Here is a 26,730-nt window from a genome sequence, read left to right as displayed (position 1 = left end):
ACTTTTGCCAGTGTGGGCAGGTGTCAAGACCTGCTGGAGAATTAACCCCTTCCTTACCGATGAATAGTATGTCTTCGGTAAGGTCCCCCGCTTTGAGGTGGGCTCCGGCGGTGAGCCCACCTCAAAGCCGCAACATGTCAGCTGTTATGAACAGCTGACATGTGCCCGCAACAGGCGTGAGCGGAATCGCCGTCCGCCCGCGCCTATTAACTAGTTAAATCCCGCTGTCAAAGCTGACAGCGGGCATTTAAATAGCATTTCCGGCCGCCGGGCCGGAAATGACCTCATCGCCGACCCCCGTCATGTGATCAGGGGTCGGCGTCATGTTGCCTGGACAACCAGAGGTCTCTGAGACCTCTATGGTTGTTCCAGGCATATGGCTTTCAGTGTCACCCGGTGGTCGGCGCTGAAAGCACAGGAGTAAATTTGCTACATATGGGCGATCTGCTCATCGCCCATATGTAGCAGAGCCGATCGGGTTGCGTATGTTTCTAGCCTCCTATGGAGGCTATTGAAACATGCCAAAAGTTAAAAAAAAAAAAATAAAAATAAAACCCAAAAGTTCAAATCACCCTCCTTTCACCCCAATCAAAATAAAACAGTAAAAAAAAAAATCCAACATACACATATTAGGTATCGCCGAGTTCAAAATCGTCCGATCTATCAATAAAGAAAAGCATTAACCCGATCGCTAAACGACGTAGCGAGAAAAAAAATTCAAAACGCCAGAATTACGTTTTTTTGTCGCCACGACATTGCATTAAAATGCAATAACGGGCGGTCAAAAGAACGTATCTGCACAAAAGTGGTATCATTAAAAACGTCAGCCTGGCACGGAAAAAAGAAACTCGCACCCGACCGCAGATCACGAAAAATGGAGACGCTACGGGTCTCGGAAAATTGCGCAATTTTTTTTTTTTTTTAAGCAAACTTTATAATTTTTTTTCACCACTTAGATAAAAGAGGACATAGACATGTTTGGTGTCTATGAACTCGTAATGACCTGGAGACTCATAATGGCAGGTAAGTTTTAGCATCTAGTGAACCTAGCAAGAAAGCCAAGCAAAAAACAAGTGTGGGATTGCACTTTTTTTGCAATTTCACCGCACTTGGAATTTTTTTCCCCGTTTTCGAGTACACGACATAGTAAAACCAATGGTGTCATTTAAAAGTACAACTCGTCCCGCAAAAAATAAGCCCTCATATTGCCATATAGACAGAAAAATAAAAAAGTTATGGCTCTGGAAAGAAGAGGAGCGAAAAACGAAAACGAAAAATTGAGAAAGCTCCGGTAGTGAAGGGGTTAAATTTTCCATCTCCAAAAAGCTTGTCGGCAGAGGGAAGCATGAAGTGCTCTAAAATGTCCTGGTAGACGGCTGCACTGACTTTGGTCTTGATATAACACAGTGGACCTACACCAGCAGATGACAGGGCTCCCCAAACCATCAATGATTGTGGAAACTTCACACTAGACCTTAAGCAGCTTGGATTGTGGCCTCTCCACTCTTCCTCCAGACTCTGGGACCTTGATTTCCAAATGAAATGCAAAATTTACTTCCATCTGAAAACAACTCCTTGGACCACTGAGCAACAGTCCAGTTCTTTTTCTCCTTGGCCCAGGTAAGAGGCTTCTGGCGTTGTCTATTGGTCATGAGTGGCCTGACACAAGGAATGCGACACTTGTAGCCCATGTCCTGGGTACTTCTGTGTGTGGTGGTTATTGAAGGAAGTCCACTCCTTGCGAATCTCCCCCAAATTTTTGAATGGCCTTTTCTTAATCATTTCAAGGCTGCCGTTATCCCAGTTGCTTGTGCACCTTTTTCTACCATAAGTTTTTCCTTCCACTCAACTTTCCATTAATATGCTTGGATACAGCACTCTGAACAGCCAGCTTCTTTAGCAATGAAATTGTGGCTTACCATCCTTGTTGAGTGTGTCAGTGACTGCCTTCTGGATATCTGTCAAGTCAGCAGTCTTCCCCATGATTGTGGAGCCTACTGAAACAGACTACGGGACCTTTTTAAACGCTTAGGAAGCCTTTACAGGTGTTTTTTGTTAATTATTCTAATTTACTGAGATAATGACTTTCGGGTTTTCATTGGCTGTAAGCCATGATCAGCAACATTAACAGAAATAAACGCATGAAATAGATCACTCTGCTTGTAATGACGCTATATAATATACGAGTTTAAATTAACTCTTTCATGATATTCTAATTTTCTGAGAAGAACCTGTACTCTACGTGTGCGGCCAAAAACACCATTTTACTAACGGTTTATTTTTACCCTTGAAAAACTAAGCGCAAAATGTTACATTTCCTTTAGGATTCTTTGAGGTTGCCTCACCAAAGCCATCTGGGTGTCCTCTGCAGCTTTCACAGGGGAAACTTATCAGGTAACTAAAGCAGTGAATCCTGTGCAGATGTGGAAACCTCACTACAGCTATGTCCTTGCAGTCATCAAAAGCCAGATTAAATAAAAGTAGCCCATATATAACAAACTAAAGTGTACAAATGTACTCACTGCTTGAGTTCCTCTTTGAAAAGCTCCAAATTACTTTTCTTCTTTTCTTTCTCTCCTTTCTTTAAAGGCTAATAAAAAGAATAAGAGCCCAATTAATCATTTGCATTTTACAGCACTTTTTTTTTATCTTGTGAGGTTTCTTGCACCAAACTCTTCAAAATGGCACAAATTTTGAACAAAATCAACACTGCCCTTTTAGGACCTTTTTAACACTTGTGTAAAAATGTTTTTTTACTTTTAACAACAAGAGACTGAAGTACATATGTGTAAAAATTGAGACATTTTAAAAAGTCACAATTGAGGAGTCAGACAAAACGTGAGGAAAACAAAAACCATTCCCACAATGGAAAACAAAGGAAAAGAAAATACTGGTGAAATCAGAAATTACAAAAAAGGTAAAATTTAAAAAGAGAAATTTGACACAAATATAAAACAGAGTTATAAACACCAAAAACTAGATAAACCGGCATATGCACAGTTGGGTGCTTGAGTATCTATAGTGGCTCCCGATCCACACGAAGCACTTGGAGATTAACCAGACTCCACGCTTTCTTAACATTGTCGGGAAGGGAGGGGAGAGAAACCTGCATTTTTTAGCGCTGATAGATAGCACTGACAAAATTTACAAATCAAATCTTCTACATTTTTAGAACCCTTTTGAAAATTTGCATATACCATATTTTTCGGACTATAAGACTCACTCCAAATTTTCAGACGGAAAATAAGGTGAAAAAACATGGATTTTTGTGAGCACACACCGTAAAATCATTTTCTCCGAGATGCTAATTGGGGGACACAGGTACTGTGGGTGTATGCTACCGCCATCTGGAGGCTGACACTAGGCAAACAACACAAGGTTAGCTCCTCCCCCGCCCTGATTGCGGGCGGAAGCCAGTTTAGTGCAAAAGCAGTAGGAGAACAATAACAATCAGCCTTAATGCAGAAAACAATATGTCTGGCAAGGAAAAACCACCCTGACCTTCACAAAAGAAATACATATTAATTAAATAAACAAGAGACAACTTGGCTAACAGGGTGGTTGATGTGTCCCCCAATGAGCGTCTCGGAGAAAAGGATTTTACGGTGAGTACTCACAAAAATCCATGTTTCTCCTTTGTCTCATTAGGGGACACAGGTACTGTGGGACGTCCTAAAGCAGTCCCTGGGTAGGAGATTGACTCACCGATCCAAGCTACATGCACCTCTTGTTTACAGGTGCTCCACCGCTGCTTGGAGAATCCTTCTACCCAGGCTCGCATCCGCCGAAACCTGAGTATGGACATTGTAATGTTTAGTAAACATGTGCAGGCTGGACCAGGTTGCTGCTTTGCATACCTGTTCCGCCGAAGCACCCAAGAGGCACCCACTGCTCGAGTAGAATGTGCTTTGATCCCTGATGGAACCGGCACACCTCTGAAGCGATAGGACTCCTGAATTGTTAAACGGATCAATCTGGCTATGGTCGATCTTGAGGCAGCGAGTCCCCTCCTGCGCCCTTCAGGGAGCACGAACAGCATAACTGTATGGTGAAAAGGTGCCGTCCGCGACACGTACCTCCTGAGTGCTCTCACCAGGTCCAGCACGTGAAGAGCCTTTTCTACGTGATGCACCGGTGCCGGACAGAACGAGGGCAAGACAATATCCTCATTAATGTGGAATGAGGACACGACTTTCGGCAGAAATGGGGGAGCTGGTCTAAGCACCACTTTATCCTTGTGGAAAATGAGAAAAGGAGCTCGGCAAGACAGCGCCGCCAACTCTGAAACTCGCCTAACGGAGGTAATGGCTACCAAAAATACCACCTTCCAAGAGAGGAACGATAAGGAAATATCCTGTAGCGGCTCAAAAGGCGTTTCCTGCAGAACACTGAGAACCAGGTTAAGGTCCCAGGTGTCCATCGGCGCCTTATAGGGAGGTACTAGATGAGACACTACCTGGATGAAAGTCTTTACCTGCATATTAGTAGCAATCTTTCGCTGGAAAAGGACGGACAACGCCGATATCTGTCTCCTAAGGGAGCTTGGGGCCAGCCCTGTGTCTAGGCCTGATTGAAGAAAAGCCAAGATGTTGGGAATAGAGAGTGTCAGGGGCAAACAACCCAGCTCTCTGCACCAAGTGAAGAAAACTTTCCAGGTGTGGTGGTAGATTTTCGTCGAGGTCGGTTTCCTGGCGCTAACCATTGTAGCGACCACCTCACGCTCAAACCCTGCTTGAGTTAGAATCCAAGATTCAACAGCCATGCCGTCAAACACAGGGCCCCTGAGTTCGGATGGAAGATCGGGCCCTGGTGCAGTAGATCTGGGCGCTCTGGCAGTCGCCATGGGACGTCGGTGAGCAGTCGCACAAGATCTGCGTACCACGTCCGACAGGGCCAGTCTGGTGCCAGCAGAATTGCTGGGACCCCTCTGTTTTGATCTTCCTGACGACCCGCAGAACACTGAGAACCAGGTTAAGGTCCCAGGTGTCCATCGGCGCCTTATAGGGAGGTACTAGATGAGAGACTCCCTAGATGAAAGTCTTTACCTGCATATTAGTAGCAATCTTTCGCTGGAAAAGGACGGACAACGCCGATATCTGTCTCCTAAGGGAGCTTGGGGCCAGCCCTGAGTCTAGGCCTGATTGAAGAATTTCAGGGGCAAACAACCCCGCTCTCTGCATCAAGTGAACAAAACTTTCCAGATGTGGTGGTAGATTTTCGCCGAGGTCGGCTTCCTGGCGCTAACCATTGTAGCGACCACCTCACGCTCAAACCCTGCTTGAGTTAGGATCCAAGATTCAACGGCCATGCCGTCAAACACAGGGCCCCCGAGTTCGGGTGTTCGATCGGGCCCTGGTGCAGTAGATCTGGGCGCTCTGGCAGTCTCCATGGGACGTCGGTGAGCAGCCGCACAAGATCTGCGTACCACGCCCGACGGGCCAGTCTGGTGCCAGCAGAATTGCTGGGACCCTTCTGTTTTGATCTTCCTGACGACCCTCAGAAGCAATGGCAACGGGGGAAACAGGTATGGAAGGCGAAAACTGGCTCCATGGTAGGACCAACGCATCCACCCCGAACGCTCATGGGTCTCGTGACCGAGCGACGAACACAGGCACCTTGGCGTTCATTCTGGACGCCATCAGATCCACATCCGGTGTTCCCCACTGTTGGCAAATTTGCTGGAAGACCTCTGGGTGCAGGGCCCATTCCCCAGCCACGACCTCTTGTCGGCTGAGGAAGTCCGCTGCCCAATTTTCTATGCCTGGGATGTAGACTGCCGATATTACCGACTGGTTCTTCTCGGCCCAATGAAGCACACGTGTTATCTCGCGCATGCCCCCCTGATGATTTACATAAGCCACCGCCGTGGCGTTGTCTGACTGTATCCGAATGGGCCGTCCTGCTAGGAGATGCTGAAAATGCTGCAGTGCCTGCCAGATCGCTCGTATTTCCAACAAGTTGATCGGGAGACGAGCTTCCTGTTGCGACCACAGGCCCTGGGCCGTGTGGTGGCGAAAAACTGCTCCCCAGCCGAGGAGACTGGCGTCGGGCGTGACCACTAGCCAGTGGTCTGGGGGAAACGGTTTCCCCTGAAGGGAGGATCTGGTCGTCCACCACTCTAGTGATTGCCTGACCTGGGAGGACAGCCGGCACCGCTGATCGAGGGTGAACAGGTTCTTGTCCCATGCTGACAAGAGAGCGTGCAGTAGGGGTCGAAGATGAAATTGGGCAAACGGAATTGCTTCCATTGCTGCCACCATCTTCCCTAGTATCCTCATCCCAAACCGAATGGTGTGAGGGACCGTCTGCTGGAGCTTCTGGACTCCTTGCCGAAGCGCTAGGGCTTTGTTTCGAGGGAGAATTACCAACCCTTGGGAGGTATCGAAGATCATTCCCAGAAAAGCAATCCTCCGAGCTGGGACCATAGATGATTTCTTCCTGTTGACCAACCAACCTAAGCGGGAAAGTGTATCAAGCGTAATGCTGACATTCTCCTTGCATGCCCGAAATGAGGGACCCTTCACCAAGAGGTCGTCTAAGTATGGCAAGACGACTATGGCCCGCGAGTGTAAGATGGCCATTATGACTGCCATCACCTTTGTGAACACTCTGGGGTCGGTGGCTATCCGAATGGGAGTGCTGCGAATTGAAAGTGTCGACCATTGATGGCGAACCGCAGAAACTTTTGGTGCGAGGGAAAAATGAGAACGTGTAGGTAGGCATCCTGGATGTTGACCGAGGCTAAGTACTCTCCCTGCTCCATGGCTGATATAACTGAGCGGAGAGATTCCATCCTGAAATGTTTGACCCTGATGAACCTGTTTAGGAGCTTCAGGTCCAAAACCGGCCTGACTGTCCCGTCCTTTTTGGGGACCGCGAACAGATTGGAATAAAAACCCTGAGCTTTCTCGTGCTCTGGTACGGGAACAATGACTCAGTTGTTTAGGAGTGAATTGATGGCCCCTTAGCAGCGCCTTTGCCCGGAGCTTCACATTGGGAAGTCGGGAGAGAAAAAAAGCGTGTTGGAGTGTACCTGATGAACTCTATTTTGTACTCTGAAGTCACCAGTTCCGCCACACATATGTCGTGTGCTACCTCGGCCCAGATATGACGAAAAAAGAGCAGGCGGCCGCCCACCCTGCTGATGTCGCCTACCAAGGGCTCTGAGTCATTTGGCTGAGGGTCTCTAGGCCCTGGCTCCTCTCGACCTAGGCTGGCGAGCGAGCATCCTTCCCACCGGAATGGGTCTATTTGAGACCTGTTGCTCCCTATCCTGGTTGGAGCGAGGTGGGCCGGCCGAACAGGCTGCTGCCATCCGTCCAGTGTTGCGAAAGGCTCGAAAACGTGTCGGGACCTGGCGAAAAGGCTGTTTCACCTTTTGCTGCGGGAGGAAGCTGCTTTTTCCGCCTCTCGCGTCGGAGATGAGCTGATCCAACTTCTCCCCGAACAGGCGGCCTCTCCCTGATAGGGCAAGGAAGCCTAGGACTTCTTCAAAATTGAATCGGCTCGCCAAGTCCTCAACCAGAGGGCTCTCCTAATGGCTACCGTGTTAGCGGCTGCAAATGCCGCAACCAAAGAAGCATTAATTAAGTAGTCTCCAGCCATAGCAATCTGACTTGCGACCTCAGACACCTCCGCAGGTAGGCCTCTATCCTGCAAGGCCTTATTCAAAGACTCTGACCATGACATCATGGCTTTGGCTACCCACGTCGCCGCGAACGAGGGGGCGAACTCCGACCCTGATGCCTCAAAAACTTATCGCTCCAAGCTCTCTATGAGCCGATCCGTGGGGTCCTTAATGGACGAGCCGCTAGGCACCGACAACAAAGACTTCGAGGCCAGGTGCGACACTAGCGGGTCCACCACTGGGGATTCCGCCCATTTCTTACAGAGTTCCGGGGTAAATGGGTATCTTGCCTCTATAGTCTTCTGGCCCGAGAAGCGCCTATCTGGGCGTTCTCTGTGGCGCTGCACTATGTCCTCAAATTCTGGGTGAGTGCCAAACACTCTATGCTGTTGTCTGGCCCGCTTAAAGGCTACCTTATGGCCCGCGGCCAAGGTAGCACTATCTTCAATTCCCAGGGTCTGACTGACAGCTTCAATGAGGCTGTCCACTGTCTCCCGGCACCCCGGGGTATCTAGATCAAGTGGCTCGGCTGAGTCATGATCCAAACTCTGCCCGCTCCCTGGTGAAGGGGAGCGTGATGCTGAACTCCCCGATGCCGCGGCACCGGATAGACCGGGAGACCTCGTGCGGGTTAGTTTCCTTCGCCCCTGTCTGGCATGGGAGCGGCCCCTGCGAGGTGGAGGACCCCTCCCAGAAAAGCGAGTCACTACCCTTGCCCCCCTTTGGGGCGTGAAGGGACTCGATCGCAGGCCTCGCACAATTTGGCGCTCTGCGCTCGTGGAAACGGAGCCCTACAAGAAGTACACGCAGCGTAGAGAAAAGTGTGCGTCTTCCCTTTCCCGGCCATATTGTGCCTGCCAGGTGTTTTATATATATAAAAACTTTTTTTTTTTTCTTACTTCAATGAGAGGGAGGGGTGGGAGAGGAGGGGCCCCCTTGGTGTTTAGAGGCCTCCGCAGCAAAGCTGCGCTCACCTGACCTGCGTCCCCCGACTGCGCGCCGCAGCCCCGACCTCCTCTGTGCCTCCGTGGGGCAAGCCGACCTCTTCCCTGGTCACGGCCTACCCCGCACTGAAGCCGGGACCTGGATTTATCCGGCGCCCGCCCAGGCTCCATGGGGCGGGCCGCCGGAAGTGACGCCGCGTGCCGAGGGCGGTACTTCTGCCGCGGCCTAACACTGACCAAAGCCAGGGGGGCTAAATTTCTCACCACCGCCCGCGGCGGACGCGCGCCGCGGCAGTGATGATGGCGAAAGCGCCGCTACTCCTGGCCTCACTATGGAAACGAGGAGGGCCTCAGAGGAACGCACACCGCTGCCTGCTGCTGCCCAGGAGCCCCCCCCGTACGACCTGTACCTTCAAGTCCACTTCATTCAGACGACTCCAGGTAGGCCCTTCAGGGCTATCCTCCCCCCCCCCCCCCAACCAAAACAGGAAGAGGGGGGTGGTGTGGGGATCCTGGACGGTGCAGGCACCCTAACTCCGTCCAGCATCAGCCGAGGAGAGGAACCGTCCGCCTCCTTGCAGCACCTCCGTCTTGCGTTGGTGGAGCAGTGGGGGCAGCTCAGAACGTCTTGTGCCTCTGAACAGCCCATGGTTTCTCTACCTAGGGGTGGTCAGGGGTAGGTCCGGCATCATGTCCCACGTTGAGGGAAAGGATACGTGGAGGGACACTCGCACGTGCTCGCCCGTTGTTGGTTTGGTGAAATCGGACCCTTTCAATAGGATCCGTTGCCCCTGTCTCATCTTCTTAGAAAAAATAAAGAAAAGAAAAAAAACAAACTAAAATAAATTCTGGGGAAATTGCCCAGATTTGTCCCACGGTGCGGGAAAGGATACGTGGAGACGATACTCGACACGTGCTCGCCCGTTGATGATTTGGGGAAATCGGACACTTTCAATAAGATCCGTTGCCCCTGTCTAATCTTCATGGAAAAAAAGTCTGGAGAAAAAAAGACCAGACGTGTGCCTCCATAGACACTAAGCAAAAAACTGGCTTCCTCCAGCAATCAGGGCGAGGGTGTATAGGGCGGGGGAGGAGCTAACCTTGTGTTTGCCTAGTGTCAGCCTCCAGCTGGCGGTAGCATACACCCACAGTACCTGTGACGCCCAATGAGACGAAGGAGAAATTAGTGTGTCAAATGGGGGTTCGTCTTACAGTTCGAATTCCGCTTACCCTGGGGGGAGAGGGGTTGGGGTTGAGATCAGCAGCGTTGGTAGAGCGAGGGTCACAGGGGGTGTTCGTTGGTCCGGCAATATGACTCCCATCCCAGGCTGATGCACCAGGTGCAGTGGCCTCTGGGAAATCCCATCCCAGGCTTGTGCGGCAGGTTCGGCGTTGATGCTCTGTGGTGCAGGGGGCACCGTCGGCATCTTGTGAAAGTCTGGAGGCCCCGCACAGCCATTGCTGCAATGCCGTGGCCTCCGGGAAAATGGCCGCCAGGGGCGGCACATGCTCAGATTGAGATCTCGACAACGTCCCTAGTCAATCCCAACATTTGTCTTACAAGCATATATTTCTTAAAGCTTAAAGGGAATCTGTCACCAGGTTTTCGCTATCCCATCTGAGAGAGCAGCATAATGGAGGGACAAATACCCTGATTCCAGTGATGTGTCAATGAATGAGCTGCTTGCTGTAGTTTCAATACAATCATGGTTTTACCTGCTGCAGTTCTAGCAGAGCTTGGGAATGCCGAGCTCTGTATAAACCCACCCTCACTACTGATTGGCAGTTTTCAGCCCTTGTACAGTGCACACAGAAAACTGCCAGTGAACAGGTTATACACAGCTCATTAATATGAAGGACTACACGGCAGGAGGTGTACTAGTCTAATTATAATCTCCTGATGATAAAACAATTATTTTATCAAAATTAAAGTAAGCAGCCAAGTGAGTTACATCACTAGACTCAGGGTCTTTGCCTCTAGATAATGCTGCTCTCAGATTAGGTGGCAAAAATCTGGTGACATTTCTTTTAAAAAACTCAAAGTAAAGCGTAGAGAATTGGCAAGGCTGCTCTTCATGACACCATTACCAGAATACAACCTGCTCATTTTGCAGTGGAAACTGCACCCAACATATAATTCCCCATTATTGTCCATTTAGTATTTTCATACCAGACTAGTTTTTCAACAAAAGAGACATAGTCGGTAGTGCCAACAATTATCATTTTTAGCATAATTTTCTCTTACGGGTTTTCGGGGCTCCATGAGTAAAATCTGAGGGGGTGGTCGCTCAATAGGTGCTTGTTGAGGTTTAGGCTCAGAAAACCGTGAGGAAGGCTTATACAATTTTCCCTTCTTCTCATCCAACTCTTGTTCTTCTGCAATAGAATGATCAGAAACACTGCTGAGAACAATCGATAATCAATATAAGAAACAAGCGTCTGCCAACGAAAACCTACTCAATATAAATGTGTATCTAAAAGGTTGTCTAGCCATGATCACCCAGCCCTCTCATGACAAGTAATGGGTTTTCATGAGCTCTGTAGTAGACTAAAAAGGTGTTTGGTTTTTTTCTTAGTCCGCCCCTGACACTTAAGCCTTCCCTATTAAAAAAAAAAAAAAAAGGTAAAAATGCCACCAGCAGCATGAGACCACAGGTTCCATTTTAATTTCAACTGGCGTCACTTCTTTAAGACCTCCTTCAGAAGTCCATGTCTCAGGTACGTGTGGTGACAGTTTTCACATGTACCGGAGACACTTACACACGTAGACCCATTCAAGTGAATGGTTCTGTGCACAAGACAATGCGTTTCCACAGACCGTGTGTCCATTTGTTTTTTTGGTTTTTTTTAACAGCAGCACGGACCGCAAAACGTTCTACACACGGACGACACAGGAATGTCATCCGTGTGACACGCACAGACGCCTAAAAAGCAGCAGTACATTTAAAGCTGTTCCCTGGCGCCGGGTGTTGAAGACCGCTCTCATCATTCTCCCCTGCGATCAGCGCAAGCAGGGGAAAATAATGAGAATTATATTCAACTGATAACAGAGGCAGAGGGATATTCAACTGATAATAGAGGCACAGGGAGGCAGCTGATGGAACTAGCACTTCCATCAGCCTACACCTGCTGCCGCTAACAGTGAGAGCAAGCAGCTGACGGGAGTATTCATCACCCGCTGCCTGCGATATAAATAAATAATTCAGCAAGAGTACCCCTGTATTATCTATATCCAGCCAGTCAAAACTCATAGCTGGGGGCTGCAACCCTCAGCTATAAGCGCTAGCATAGCTAGCTATCAATAATAGAGGAGTCCAAATGCTATTTTTTAAAACGATTTAAATTAAAAAAACGGAGTGGGGTCCCCCCCATTTTTGACAAGCAGCCGGGATGAACTGCGGTGACCTTAGCACTCTTGAGAAAAAGTCAGAGCTCACCGCAGTTCAGCTCAGTAAGTTCACTGCAAATCTTTGATATACTTGCTGTGTCTTTATTTGAAATACAACTATACAGTTGTGGCCAAAAGTATTGACACCCCGGCAATTCTGTCAGATAATACTCAGTTTCTTCCTGAAATTGATTGCAAACACAAATTCTTTGGTATTATCTTCATTTAATTTGTCTTAAATGAAAAAACACAAAAAGAATTGTCCTAAAGCCAAATTGGATATAATTCCACACCAAACATAAAAAAAGAGGGTGGACAAAATTATTGGCACTGTTCGAAAAATCATGTGATGCTTCTCTAATTTGTGTAATTAACAGCACCTGTAACTTACCTGTGGCACCTAACAGGTGTTGGCAATAACTAAATCACACTTGCAGCCAGTTGACATGGATTAAAGTTGACTCAACCTCTGTCCTGTGTCCTTGTGTGTACCACATTGAGCATGGAGAAAAGAAAGACCAAAGAACTGTCTGAGGACTTGAGAAACCAAATTGTGAGGAAGCATGAGCAATCTCAAGGCTACAAGTCCATCTCCAAAGACCAGTCAAACATGGCGGAGGTTCCCTGATGTTTTGGGGTTGCTTTGCTGCCTCTGGCACTGGACTGCTTGACCGTGTGCATGGCGTTATGAAGCCTGAAGACTACCAACAAATTTTGCAGCATAATGTAGGGCCCAGTGTGAGAAAGCTGGGTCTCCCTCAGACGTCATGGGTCTTCCAGCAGGACAATGACCCAAAACACACTTCAAAAAGCACTAGAAAATGGTTTGAGAGAAAGTACTGGAGACTTCTAAGGTGGCCAGCAATGAGTCCAGACCTGAATCCCATAGAACACCTGTGGAGAGATCTAAAAATGGCAGTTTGGAGAAGGCACCCTTCAAATATCAGGGACCTGGAGCAGTTTGCCAAAGAAGAATGGTCTAAAATTCCAGCAGAGCATTGTAAGAGACTCATTGATGGTTACCGGAAGCGGTTGGTCGCAGTTATTTTGGCTAAAGGTTGTGCAACCAAGTATTAGGCTGAGGGTGCCAATACTTTTGTCTGGCCCATTTTTGGAGTTTTGTGTGAAATGATCAATGTTTTGCTTTTTGCTTCATTCTCTTTTGTGTTTTTTCATTTAAGACAAATTAAATGAAGATAATACCAAAGAATTTGTGTTTGCAATCATTTTCAGGAAGAAACTGAGTATTATCTGACAGAATTGCAGGGGCGTCAATACTTTTGGCCACAACTGTAGGATTAGGAATGGATAGGTGTCACCTCTCCATTACTAATCCATGGGCTTGATGTCACCAGAAAATACAAAGGTGACATCAACCCCTTTTCTAGGCAGCTGCGTGCTGCTATTTTTAAGGTGAGGAGGTGTGTGTGTCCTTGGCTCCATACCAGTCTGAAAACTCCAGCTGCCTGCTTTAGCAAGGCTGGTTGTCAGAAATGTACAAAAAAAACTGCGTCGGGACCCCTCTATTCTTGATAACCAGCCTCGCTGACAGCTGAGGGTTGCAGTCCCAAGCTGTGAGCTTTGCCTAGCTGGTTATAGAAAATACAAGAGAACCAACACAGGATTTTTTTTTAATTTATTTATAGCGCAGGCGGCGGGTGATGAATTCTCCCTCCCATCAGCTGCCGCCGACTTTAACTGTTATGAGTTGAATATAACTCATCATTTTCCCCTGCTCGTGCTGATCGGATACAGAGCAGGTGAGAATGAGGAGAGCCATATTCAGCACCCGGTGCCGGGGAACAGCTCTAACTGTACTGCTGCTTCTCAGGCATCGGTGCATGTGGTAATGATGCGGCCACAAGTATTACACACACACGGATACTGTCATCTCCGGAACCAGTTTTTCCAGTATTGCAAATATCAGGACATGTGAAACAGGCCTAAAAGGGACATTCCACTATTGAACATCACATGGTTAATCAATACAGGACCTGTATTAAAATAAAAACAGTACATATTCACCTCTCGATGGTGACGTGAAGTCATGGGCTTAACATTCTGGCCGCAGCCAATGAGCGGATACTGCAGCTCCTATTTCATCAGGATGGGCGTCTGCTCTGCTGACATACCAAAGGCTTCAGCTGATGAGCAGCCGCTCAGTGGCTGCGTCCGGAATTAAAGCAATGTCACCATAGAGAGGTGAATATGCATGATTTCTATTTTAATTAGGGGCCTGGACTGCTTAAAGGGGTTGTCCACTACTTTAAATTAACCCCCCAATGTATCCCCCCGGGGCCCCTAATGAATTTTGCAAATACCTTATGTTGCCAATACTGCCTGTGAGCGGCGCTATGCCAGCGGCTGAGTCCGGGTCATGTGACCCCAGGCTGCAGCCGCCGCTAATATCCGCCGACGTCACAACAAGTTCCTGACTCTGGAAATTGACGTGACGTCAGCCAGGTGTGACCCGGTCAGTCATCAAGAGCGACTGGGCTGTAGGCGGTGCTGCACCGCACATCCCAGCCAAGTATGGAGTGTGCGCACTGCAGAGTCCAGGGGTTACCGGGGCTGCCCGGGGGTTCTGCAGTGGTGGCCGGGGCTGTGCAGTGGTTGCCGGTGCTGTCCGGGGGGTCTGCGGGGGTTGCTGGGGCTGTGCGGTGGTTGCCGATGCTGTCGGGGGGGGGGGGGGTCTGCGGTGGTTGATGGGACTGTGCAGAGGTTGCCGGGAGTCTGTATGCAGGGGCTGTGTCTGTATGCAGGCGTCGTCCGATGGGACTACGAGTCCCTACAAGTGCTTGACAAAGACCGTGCTCTGAGGTTGAAACGTTGCAACACTTGGTGCTGGATTACACAATTTTTCCTTGAACTGGAGTGCTGCCTGATTTTTTTTCCATTTTGCGTTGGAAAACCGCATTACTCAGGAAGTATTGCACCCAAAATCTGCTCAAGTTTGTACTGCTGTCTGTTTTTTCTATCCCACATCTATCCATCTATCCCACATCTATCCCACATCTATCTCACATCTATCGCACATCAATCTATCTATCGCACATCAATCCATCTATCGCACATCAATCCATCTATCGCACATCAATCCATCTATCGCACATCAATCCATCTATCGCACATCAATCCATCTATCGCACATCAATCCATCTATCGCACATCAATCCATCTATCGCACATCAATCCATCTATCGCACATCAATCCATCTATCGCACATCAATCCATCTATCGCACATCAATCCATCTATCGCACATCAATCCATCTATCGCACATCAATCCATCTATCGCACATCAATCCATCTATCGCACATCAATCCATCTATCGCACATCAATCCATCTATCGCACATCAATCCATCTATCGCACATCAATCCATCTATCGCACATCAATCCATCTATCGCACATCAATCCATCTATCGCACATCAATCCATCTATCGCACATCAATCCATCTATCGCACATCAATCCATCTATCGCACATCAATCCATCTATCGCACATCAATCCATCTATCGCACATCAATCCATCTATCGCACATCAATCCATCTATCCCACATCAATCCATCTATCCCACATCAATCTATCTATCCCACATCAATCAATCTATGCCACATCTATCTATCCCACATCTATCTATCCCACATCTATCTATCCCACATCTATCTATCTATCTATCCCACATCTATCTATCTATCTATCCCACATCTATCTATCTATCCCACATCTATCTATCTATCCCACATCTATCTATCTATCCATCTATCCCACATCTATCTATCTATCCCACATGTATCCATCTATCCCACATGTATCCATCTATCCCACATGTATCCATCTATCCCACATGTATCCATCTATCCCACATGTATCCATCTATCCCACATCCATCCATCCCACATCCATCCATCCCACATCCATCCATCCCACATCCATCCATCCATCCCACATCCATCCATCCATCCCACATCCATCCATCCCACATCCATCCATCCATCCCACATCCATCCATCCATCCCACATCCATCCATCCATCCCACATCCATCCCACATCCATCCCACATCCATCCATCCATCCCACATCCATCCCACATCCATCCATCTATCCCACATCCATCCATCTATCCCACATCCATCCATCTATCCCACATCCATCCATCTATCCCACATCCATCCATCTATCCCACATCCATCCATCTATCCCACATCCATCCATCTATCCCACATCCATCCATCATCCATCCATCCCACATCCATCCATCTATCCATCCCACATCCATCCATCTATCCCACATCCATCCATCTATCCCACATCCATCCATCTATCCCACATCCATCCATCTATCCCACATCCATCCATCTATCCCACATCCATCCATCTATCCCACATCCATCCATCTATCCCACATCCATCCATCCATCATCCATCCATCTATCCCACATCCATCCATCCCACATCCATCCATCCATCCCACATCCATCCATCTATCCCACATCCATCCATCTATCCCACATCCATCCATCTATCCCACATCCATCCATCTATCCCACATCCATCTATCCCACATCCATCCATCCATTCCACATCCATCCATTCCACATCCATCTATCCCACATCCATCTATCCAACATCCATCCATCCCACATCCATCCATCTATCCCACATCCATCCATCTATCCCACATCCATCCATCCATCCCACATCCATCCATCCATCCCACATCCATCCATCTATCCCACATCCATCCATCTATCCCACATCCATCTATCCCACATCCATCCATCCATTCCACATCCATCCATTCCACATCCATCTATCCCACATCCATCCATCTATCCAACATCCATCCATCCCACATCCATCCATCTATCCCACATCCATCTATCCCACATCCATCCATCTATCCCACATCCATCCATCCATCTATCCAACATCCATCCATCCCACATCCATCCATCTATCCCACATCCATCTATCCCACATCCATCCATCTATCCCACATCCATCCATCCATCTATCCCACATCCATCCATCTATCCCACATCCATCCATCTATCCCACATCCATCCATCCCACATCCATCCATCCATCTATCCCACATCCATCCATCCATCTATCCCACATCCATCCATCATCCATCCATCCCACATCCATCCATCTATCCCACATCCATCCATCATCCATCCATCCATCCCACATCCATCCATCTATCCCACATCCATCCATCTATCCCACATCCATCCATCCATCATCCATCCATCTATCCCACATCCATCCATTCCACATCCATCCCACATCCATCTATCCCACATCCATCTATCCCACATCCATCCATACATTCCACATCCATCTATCCCACATCCATCCATCTATCCAACATCCATCTATCCCACATCCATCCATCTATCCCACATCCATCCATCCCACATCCATCCATCTATCCCACATCCATCCATCTATCCCACATCCATCTATCCCACATCCATCCATCCATTCCACATCCATCCATTCCACATCCATCTATCCCACATCCATCTATCCCACATCCATCCATTCCACATCCATCTATCCCACATCCATCTATCCCACATCCATCTATCCAACATCCATCCATCCCACATCCATCCATCTATCCCACATCCATCCATCTATCCAACATCCATCCATCCCACATCCATCCATCTATCCCACATCCATCTATCCCACATCCATCCATCTATCCCACATCCATCTATCCCACATCCATCCATCTATCCCACATCCATCCATCCATCTATCCAACATCCATCCATCCCACATCCATCCATCTATCCCACATCCATCTATCCCACATCCATCCATCTATCCCACATCCATCCATCCATCTATCCCACATCCATCCATCTATCCCACATCCATCCATCTATCCCACATCCATCCATCCATCCCACATCCATCCATCCATCTATCCCACATCCATCCATCCATCTATCCCACATCCATCCATCATCCATCCATCCCACATCCATCCATCTATCCCACATCCATCCATCATCCATCCATCCATCCCACATCCATCCATCTATCCCACATCCATCCATCTATCCCACATCCATCCATCTATCCCACATCCATCCATCCATCATCCATCCATCTATCCCACATCCATCCATTCCACATCCATCCCACATCCATCCATCTATCCCACATCCATCTATCCCACATCCATCCATCCATTCCACATCCATCTATCCCACATCCATCCATCTATCCAACATCCATCTATCCCACATCCATCCATCTATCCCACATCCATCCATCCCACATCCATCCATCTATCCCACATCCATCCATCTATCCCACATCCATCTATCCCACATCCATCCATCCATTCCACATCCATCCATTCCACATCCATCTATCCCACATCCATCTATCCAACATCCATCCATCTATCCCACATCCATCCATCTATCCCACATCCATCCATCCATCCCACATCCATCCATCCATCCCACATCCATCCATCCATCCCACATCCATCCATCCATCCCACATCCATCCATCTATCCCACATCCATCCATCTATCCCACATCCATCCATCTATCCCACATCCATCTATCCCACATCTATCCATCCATTCCACATCCATCCATTCCACATCCATCTATCCCACATCCATCTATCCAACATCCATCTATCCAACATCCATCTATCCAACATCCATCTATCCAACATCCATCCATCCAACATCCATCCATCTATCCCACATCCATCTATCCCACATCCATCCATCTATCCCACATCCATCCATCCATCTATCCAACATCCATCCATCCCACATCCATCCATCTATCCCACATCCATCTATCCCACATCCATCCATCTATCCCACATCCATCCATCCATCTATCCCACATCCATCCATCTATCCCACATCCATCCATCTATCCCACATCCATCCATCCATCCCACATCCATCCATCCATCTATCCCACATCCATCCATCCATCTATCCCACATCCATCCATCATCCATCCATCCCACATCCATCCATCTATCCCACATCCATCCATCATCCATCCATCCCACATCCATCCATCCATCCCACATCCATCCATCTATCCCACATCCATCTATCCCACATCCATCCATCCATCATCCATCCATCTATCCCACATCCATCCATTCCACATCCATCCCACATCCATCCATCTATCCCACATCCATCTATCCCACATCCATCCATACATTCCACATCCATCTATCCCACATCCATCCATCTATCCAACATCCATCTATCCCACATCCATCCATCTATCCCACATCCATCCATCCCACATCCATCCATCCATCCCACATCCATCCATCTATCCCTCATCCATCCTTCTATCCCACATCCATCCATCTATCCCACATCCATCCATCCATCTATCCCACATCCATCCATCCATCTATCCCACATCCATCCATCTATCCCACATCCATCTATCCATCCATCCATTCCACATCCATCCATTCCACATCCATCCATCCATCCCACATCCATCCATCCCACCCACATCTATCCCATATCCATGTATCTATCCCACATCTATCCCACATCTATGAATCTATCCCACATCTATGTATCTATCTATCCCACATCTATCTCTCCATCTATCTCTCCCATATCTATCGATCTCATAGCTATCCATCTATCCCATAGCTATCCATCTATCCCATAGCTATCCATCTATCCCATAGCTATCCATCTATCCCATAGCTATCCATCTATCTATCCCATAGCTATCTATCCCACAGCTATCTATCCATCCCATATCTATCCATCCATCCCATATCTATTATTATTATTATTATTATGCATTTATATAGCGCCATTTATTCCATGGCGCTTTACATGTGAAAAGGGGAAATATAGACAAGTATAATAAACACGTGTAAGACAAGGGACACACAAGTGCATAAGGAGAGGGGACCCTGCCCGCGAGGGCTCACAGTCTACAGGGATGGGTGAGGATACAGTAGGAGAGGGTAGAGCAGGTCGTGCAGTGGTTCAGTAGACCGAGGATAATTGCAGGCTGCAGGCTTGTCGGAACAGGTGGGTCTTCAGGTTCTTCTTGAAGGTTTCCGCTGATGGTGAGAGTCTGATGTGTTGCGGCAGAGTGTTCCAGAGTATGGGGGAAGCACGGGAGAAGTCTTGTATGCGGTTGTGGGAGGAAGAGATAGGAGGTGGGGAGAGTAGAGAAGGAGATCTTGAGATGAGCGAAGGTTGCGTGCGGGTAGGTACCTAGAGACCATGTCACAGATGTATGGAGGAGACAGGTTGTGGATGGCTTTGTATGTCATGGTTAGGGTTTTGAATTGGGAGCCTCTGGGCAATAGGAAGCCAGTGAAGGGCCTGGCATAGGGGGGAGACAGGGGAATAGCGGGGAGACAGGTGGATTAGTCGGGCAGCAGAGTGTAGGATGGACTGGAGCGGAGCCAGAGTGCTAGAGGGGAGGCCAGAGAGTAGGAAGTTGCAGTAGTCGAGGCGGGAGATAAGAGCATGCACTAGTGTTTTTGCGGTTTCGTGGTTGAGGAATGAGCGGATCCGGGAAATATTTTTGAGTTTGAGGCGGCAGGAGGAGGGGAGGGCTTGGATATGTGGTTTGAAAGAGCGCAGAGTCGAGGATCACCCCAAGGCACCGAGCGTGCGGGACTGGGGAAAGAAAGCAGCCATTGATGGATAGGTCTGGTGGAGGGGTGGAGTGAGATGGGGGAAAGATGATGAATTCTGTTTTGTCCATGTTCAGTTTGAGAAAGCGAGCAGAGAAGAAGGCTGAGATAGCAGACAGACAGATTTCAGTCAGTAAGGTGGCGAGGTTGGGTCCAGATAGGTAGATCTGCGTGTCATCGGCATAGAGGCGATACTGCAAACCGTAGGATTCTATGAGCTGTCCCAAGCCAAAGGTGCAGATGGAGAATAGTAGGGGTCCTAGGACAGAGCCTTGAGGAACACCAACAGACAGGGGGCGAGGTGAGAAGGTGGTGTGTGAGAGGGAGACACTAAATGTTCGGTCTGTTAGGTATGATAAGATCCAGGATAGGGCCAAGTCTGTGATGCCAAGAGATGAGAGAGTCTGTAGCAGGAGGGAATGGTCTACAGTGTCGAAGGCAGAGGACAGGTCCAGGAGAAGGAGGACAGAGTAGTGTCGCTTGCTCTTGGCAGTTAGTAAGTCGTTAGTGACTTTAGTTAGGGCAGTTTCAGTTGAGTGATGCGGTCGGAAGCCAGATTGTAACCGGTCAAAGAGGGAACAGGAGGAGAGGTGGGAGGACAGTTCAAGATATACATGCTGTTCCAGTAGTGTTGAGGCGTAAGGGAGAAGAGATATCGGGCGATAGACACAAAGGATGGATCAAGGGAGGGCTTTTTGAGGATGGGTGTGATTGAGGCATGTTTGAAGGATGAGGGAAAGACACCATTTGTGAGTGAAAGGTTGAAGAGGTGTGTTAGAGATGGGATGAAGACTGTGGCCACGTTAGGGATGAGGTGAGACGGGAGTGGGTCGAGGGCACAAGTGGTGAGGTGTGATCTTGACAGAAGGGTGGAGAGCTGATCTTCTGTCATGGTGGAGAAGCTGGCTTTTGCAGAACAGGGCTGAGCGGCAAAGAGGGGCATTGGGGGCTGCGGGCCAAAGTTTTGTCTGATCTTGTCGATCTTCTGCTTAAAGAAGGCGGCAAAGTCTTCAGCAGAAATGAGAGGAGGGGGGGGAGGTGCTGTGGGATGGAGTAGAGAATTGAAAGTGTTGAAGAGTTGTTTAGGGTTGTGAGACAAGGAGGATATGTGAGACAAGGAGGATATGAGAGATGCGAAGTAAGTTTGTTTAGCGGCAGAGAGCGTGGACTTATAGCTGGCAAGGGACTGCTTGTATGCGCTGAAGTGCTCAGTAGAATAGGTTCTCTTCCATCTCCGCTCAGCGACCCTGAAAACCCGTCTCAGTTCTTTGATCAGGCTGCTCAGCCAGGGCTGCCTGTTGATTGTACGAGTTTTGCTCTGCGTGAGGGGGGCAGCCGAATCAAGTGTTGCTGTTATTGTGTTGTTATAAAAAGTGGCAGCAGCATCTGTGTCATGAAGGGAAGCTATGTCTGTAAGAGGGAGAAGGGATTCAGAGAGTGATTGTAAATTGAGGTGTTTGAGATTCCTGCGAGGGTGAGCGAGTTTATGGAGCGGGGGTTGCGCAGTAGGAGAGGAGAGGGAAGAGAATGTCAGTAGGTTGTGGTCAGACAGGGGGAGGGGTGAGTTATTGACATCAGTGAGGGAACAGAGACGGGTGAAGATAAGGTCCAGCGGTTGACCATCTTTGTGAGTGGCCGCAGAGGACCATTGAGTGAGGCCGAGGGAAGCCGTGAGCAATAGAAGTTTAGAGGCAGCTGGGGTGGAAGTGTCAATGGGGATGTTGAAGTCGCCCATGATGATGGTGGGGATGTCAGCAGAAAGGAAATGGAGTAGTCAGGTGGTGAAGTGGTCGAGAAAGGTGGAGATGGCTAGTTCTGCGGGGCGGTAGATGACAGCCAGTTGGAGGTTGGAGGGGGAATAGATGCGGACGGAGTGCACCTCGAACGAGGGAAGAGTAGCGGAGGGTGGCAAAGGAATTGGGGTAAAGAAGCAGGTATCGAAGAGGAGCAAGCCAACTCCTCCACCACGTTTGTTGCTGGGGCGAGGGGTGTGAGAGAGATGGAATCCACCATAGGAAAGCGCAGCTGGAGAGGCTTTGTCAACGGGAGTGAGGCAGGTTTCAGTGATGGCAAGGAAGGAAGTTTGTTGGTGATAAAGAAGTCATGGATAAATGATAGCTTGTTGCAGACAGAGCGTGCGTTCCATAGTGCTCCAGGTAGGGGGACCGGGGGAGTGGAGGCTGGATGAATAGGTATGAGGTTGTCATGGTTGCAAAAAAGTGTAGAGGATCGTGGCAGGATTTTAGAAATGAGAGTGGGGATGTGTTGAGGAGGACCAAGATTTGGGGATACATCGCCAGCAATGAGTAGTAGACAGAGCATTAGAAGGTGGGAGCAGGATAGGACATGATGTTGCCGTGTGTGTCTGGAGAAAAAGGATTGTATGTGGAGGAACAGTTGTGATGAAGAGGTGAGATGGCTGGGAAGGATGGAGGGGGAAATGACTAGTTCCTTACTGGGTGGAGGGATTGCAGGAGTTAGGGAGAAATAGAGTAGTATGGGGGTGATAGTAAAAAGAAGGTGAAACATTGTTGTGGTGTTAGAGTCCGATACCTTACAGTCAATTCCAGTCCAATTCTAGTCTAATTCTGAGTACTTAGAAATATGTACTTTGAAACATGGATTTTGAAGTAGATGGAGCCGACTACATCTGGAGCAGACCCATGTGCTGAATATATGTGCAGCTAAACACAATCAGCTGTGAGTGAAAGTGGGGTGTGACTGCCCAGGCCAAATGCACAGAGTTAAGCAAAGATCATAAAAGGGGGAAGGGGTTATACAGACCACTTAGATGTGTGGCAGAGATAACAAGAATGGAGTACAATTATGGATACAAGAAGATGGGTAAGCAATGCATACCATATAAAAAATACAATGCAGTTCACATGGGGCATTCAGGAGTATGGGAGAGAGGGGTGGAATTCAGCAATGCATACCATTGCTACTATGCATATCTATCTATCGTCATCTGTCTATCTGTGTGTGTAATGGAGTGTGGGTTGGACAAATGTAAAAGAGGAGGTTGGACAGAAAAGACATCACAAATCTTTTTTTGTTAAATAACATATCTTTATTTAGCTTACAAAAACGCATACAAATCCGCATGAAAAACTGCATCAAATCCGCATTAAAAAACGCATCAAAAACGCACCTGCGCTTTCTGCCAAGATATGCGGATTCTGAGCAGAAAAATCTGCACTGGAATCTGCAACGTGTGCACATACCCTTAGACATATGTGCAGTGAGATCTCTTTATATCATATGTATACTAAACTATATATACTCTGAAACAGATAAAGAGAGAAAGCTAAATGCTTTATCACCATGGTTGTGCAGTCCTTGGTGCTGCTTTTGAGATTGTGACCCTGATGTGACCTCTCCTCATCAGCCTAGGTGCTTGCAATGTGTTACAAGATAAAGGAGGGAGAGGAGGAAGGGGTTTGGGTGTGTTTTGGAGTGGGTGTGCCAAGTGCTGGCTTACAGGCCAGTGCAATGCATCATGGAACTTGTAGTATTAGGCCGGTTTCACATTAGCGCTTTTTAAGCGCACGCACGGCCGGGGGTAGCTCCGCCCCCGAGCCGGCTCTCTGCCCGGCGTGCCCGCCCCTTGCTTGTATCACCGCCTACTAGCGGACAGCGGCGCCTGCGATCGGCGCACCCTATCTTTAGCATAGGGTGCGCAGATCGTGCGCAGGCCGTGCGCTAGTTGCGCTTTGACCTGCGCTGCGCACTTTTGACGGTGCGCCGTGCGCGCCAAAATCAAACTTTTCGGATTTTGGCGCGCACGGCGCACCGTCAAAAGTGCGCAGCGCAGGTCAAAGCGCAACTAGCGCACGGCCTGCGCACGATCTGCGCACCCTATGCTAAAGATAGGGTGCGCCGATCGCAGGCGCCGCTGTCCGCTAGTAGGCGGCGATACAAGCAAGGGGCGGGCACGCCGGGCAGAGAGCTGGCTCGGGGGCGGAGCTACCCCCGGCCGTGCGTGCGCTTAAAAAGCGCTAATGTGAAACCGGCCTTAGAGAACAGTTAGGCCTCTTTCACACATCCGGTTTTAGTAATCCGGCACGATGCGGCGAAATTTTTAATAACCGGATCCAGCACCGGATCCGGTTTTGTCCCATAAGCTTTCATGGTCGCTGCATCGTGCCGGATGGTTATGTGTCGTGTCCGGTTGTTGCCGGACACGGCATAAATTAGCCGTCCGGCATCTGCAAAAAACGTTCCCTGCAACGTTTTTTGTCAGCGCCGGACCGGCTTTTTCCACAGCGCATGCCCGGACTCTGAATGTTAACCCCACAAGTGCCCGGCGAGAGAGAGAGAGATCTCTCTCTGTCACCCGGACACTTGTGAGAGATCTCTCTCGCCGGGCACTTGTGGGGTTAACACTCACAGTGTCTGGGTGAGAGAGAGATCTCTCTGTGGGGTTAACCCTACAAGTGCCCGGCAAGTGAGAGATTCTCTCGCCTGGACACTAAGTGTTAACCCCCCATGTCTCTCTCTCTCCACCCCCCTCTTCCCTCCCCTCTCCTATCCTCTCCTCCCCTCACCTCCCTTTCAGCAGCTGTCTCTCATCGGCTGCCTCTGTCCACCTCGTCCTGCGGCTCCTTTAAATAATGTCCGAGCCGTATCTCTCGCCGCACACACATCCGGTGTCACGGCTGCAGGCCGGATCCGGCGGCCCGGCTTTTCGCCGCACGCCGCCGAACCCCACACACCGGATGTGTGAAAGTAGCCTAAGTCAGGAGAAAAGAAGTTGTCGATTAACCCCATGAGAGCTGGAGCCGGCACTGAGGATGTGCTGCTGGAGCCGGCACTGAGGATGTGCTGCTGCAGCATGATAAAAGGTAATATATGCTATAATAAACACAGTGGATGATTTCAGTGGCACATAATAGCAAGATTTATGAAAAAAAAAGTTATAGTACTGGACAACTTCTTTAAGATGAAATGACTCAGTAGCAGACAACCTCTAACTTTAGAAGCTGCTTCTGCATGTGGATGAAACTCATTCAGGAGCAAAAGGCAAATAGGGCTAAAAAAAAAAAACAGGCAAAGTTTCCATTGGTAATAATTATGTGCTTGTGGTAACCTAAATTGTGTGCCAAGTGCCCTGTCTGTGTTCAGCAGGAAATTCAAAAACTTTGTGTAGGTTTGGAGAGAAGTTTACTTGTACAGGGAAAAAAGTTTTTTTTTTTTTTTTTTTTGTTGTTTTAACCCCTCATTTCTATTATTGTATTTGTGTAGTCTTTTACTGTTTCTTACAATTTCCTGTTTTTTTTTGTTTTTTTTTTATACAGGGGAAATGATAAGCACAACTTCTGTGTGTCCCCTGACAATCAGCTCACTTCAACTTGAATATTCCATTAGTTATACCACCGGTTTCTTTACCCCCCCGTCTAAGGATCAATAATGCTCAGAGATACTACAAAGTGTTGGTCTCGGGACATGAACATACCTTTAGTGGGGTTGACAATGCCCCCTCTGACAAATGTTTTTACTTTGCTGGCATCACCTCCTTCAAACGCAGCAAGGAATTCCTCATAGATCTCTGCAGCAGCTTTTTCATCTTCCTGCATAGTAGTAAAAAAGTCTATGCTTCAATAATATTCAAACCAAATAGGCATAATATATACAATACAGTATTGTGCAGAAATTTGTGGTGTGGGAAAAAAATAACCTATTAAAGCTTCTATTTTTTTATTTGCACCGATTAACAAGGTACAAGGTTAAACAGGTTGTCCACTACTAGGGCAACCTCTTCTTGAACTACAGTCATGGCCAAAAGTTTTGAGAATGACACAAATATTATATTTTCACATGATCTGCTGGCCTCTGGTTTTTATGTGTGTTTGTCAGATGTTTTATCACATACAGAAATATAATTGCAATCATATTAACAAAAGGTTATATTGACAGTTAGAATGAGTTAATGCAGCAAGTCAATATTTGCAGTGTTGACCCTTCTTCTTCAGGACCTCAGCAATTCTCCCTGGCATGCTCTCAATCAACTTCTGGATCAAATCCTGACTGATAGCAGTCCATTCTTGCAAAATCAATGCTTTT

At 48.2% G+C, this 26,730-nt stretch overlaps 1 protein-coding gene across 4 annotated transcripts in view; it reads right to left on the bottom strand.

Annotated features, from left to right (window-relative positions):
- Positions 1 to 26,730, bottom strand: part of U2SURP (U2 snRNP associated SURP domain containing) — a 159,427-nt gene that overhangs the window by 86,702 nt on the left and 45,995 nt on the right. For all 4 annotated transcript variants that reach the window (XM_073579109.1, XM_073579110.1, XM_073579107.1 and 1 more), the window contains exons 3-5: positions 26,123 to 26,237; positions 10,817 to 10,947; positions 2,523 to 2,590 (exon numbers count right to left, since the gene is read on the bottom strand). In XM_073579109.1, the coding sequence (XP_073435210.1) occupies positions 2,523 to 2,590; positions 10,817 to 10,947; positions 26,123 to 26,237 (314 nt within the window). The remainder of the gene's footprint in view (positions 1 to 2,522; positions 2,591 to 10,816; positions 10,948 to 26,122; positions 26,238 to 26,730) is intronic.

Source organism: Dendrobates tinctorius, unplaced genomic scaffold (genome assembly GCF_039654945.1).
Source record: "Dendrobates tinctorius isolate UK_male_01 unplaced genomic scaffold, ASM3965494v1 ptg000060l, whole genome shotgun sequence".
Taxonomy (NCBI): domain Eukaryota; kingdom Metazoa; phylum Chordata; class Amphibia; order Anura; family Dendrobatidae; genus Dendrobates; species Dendrobates tinctorius.
The sequence above is the reverse complement of the archived record's forward strand: the minus strand, read 5'-3'. Positions and strand labels throughout refer to the sequence as shown.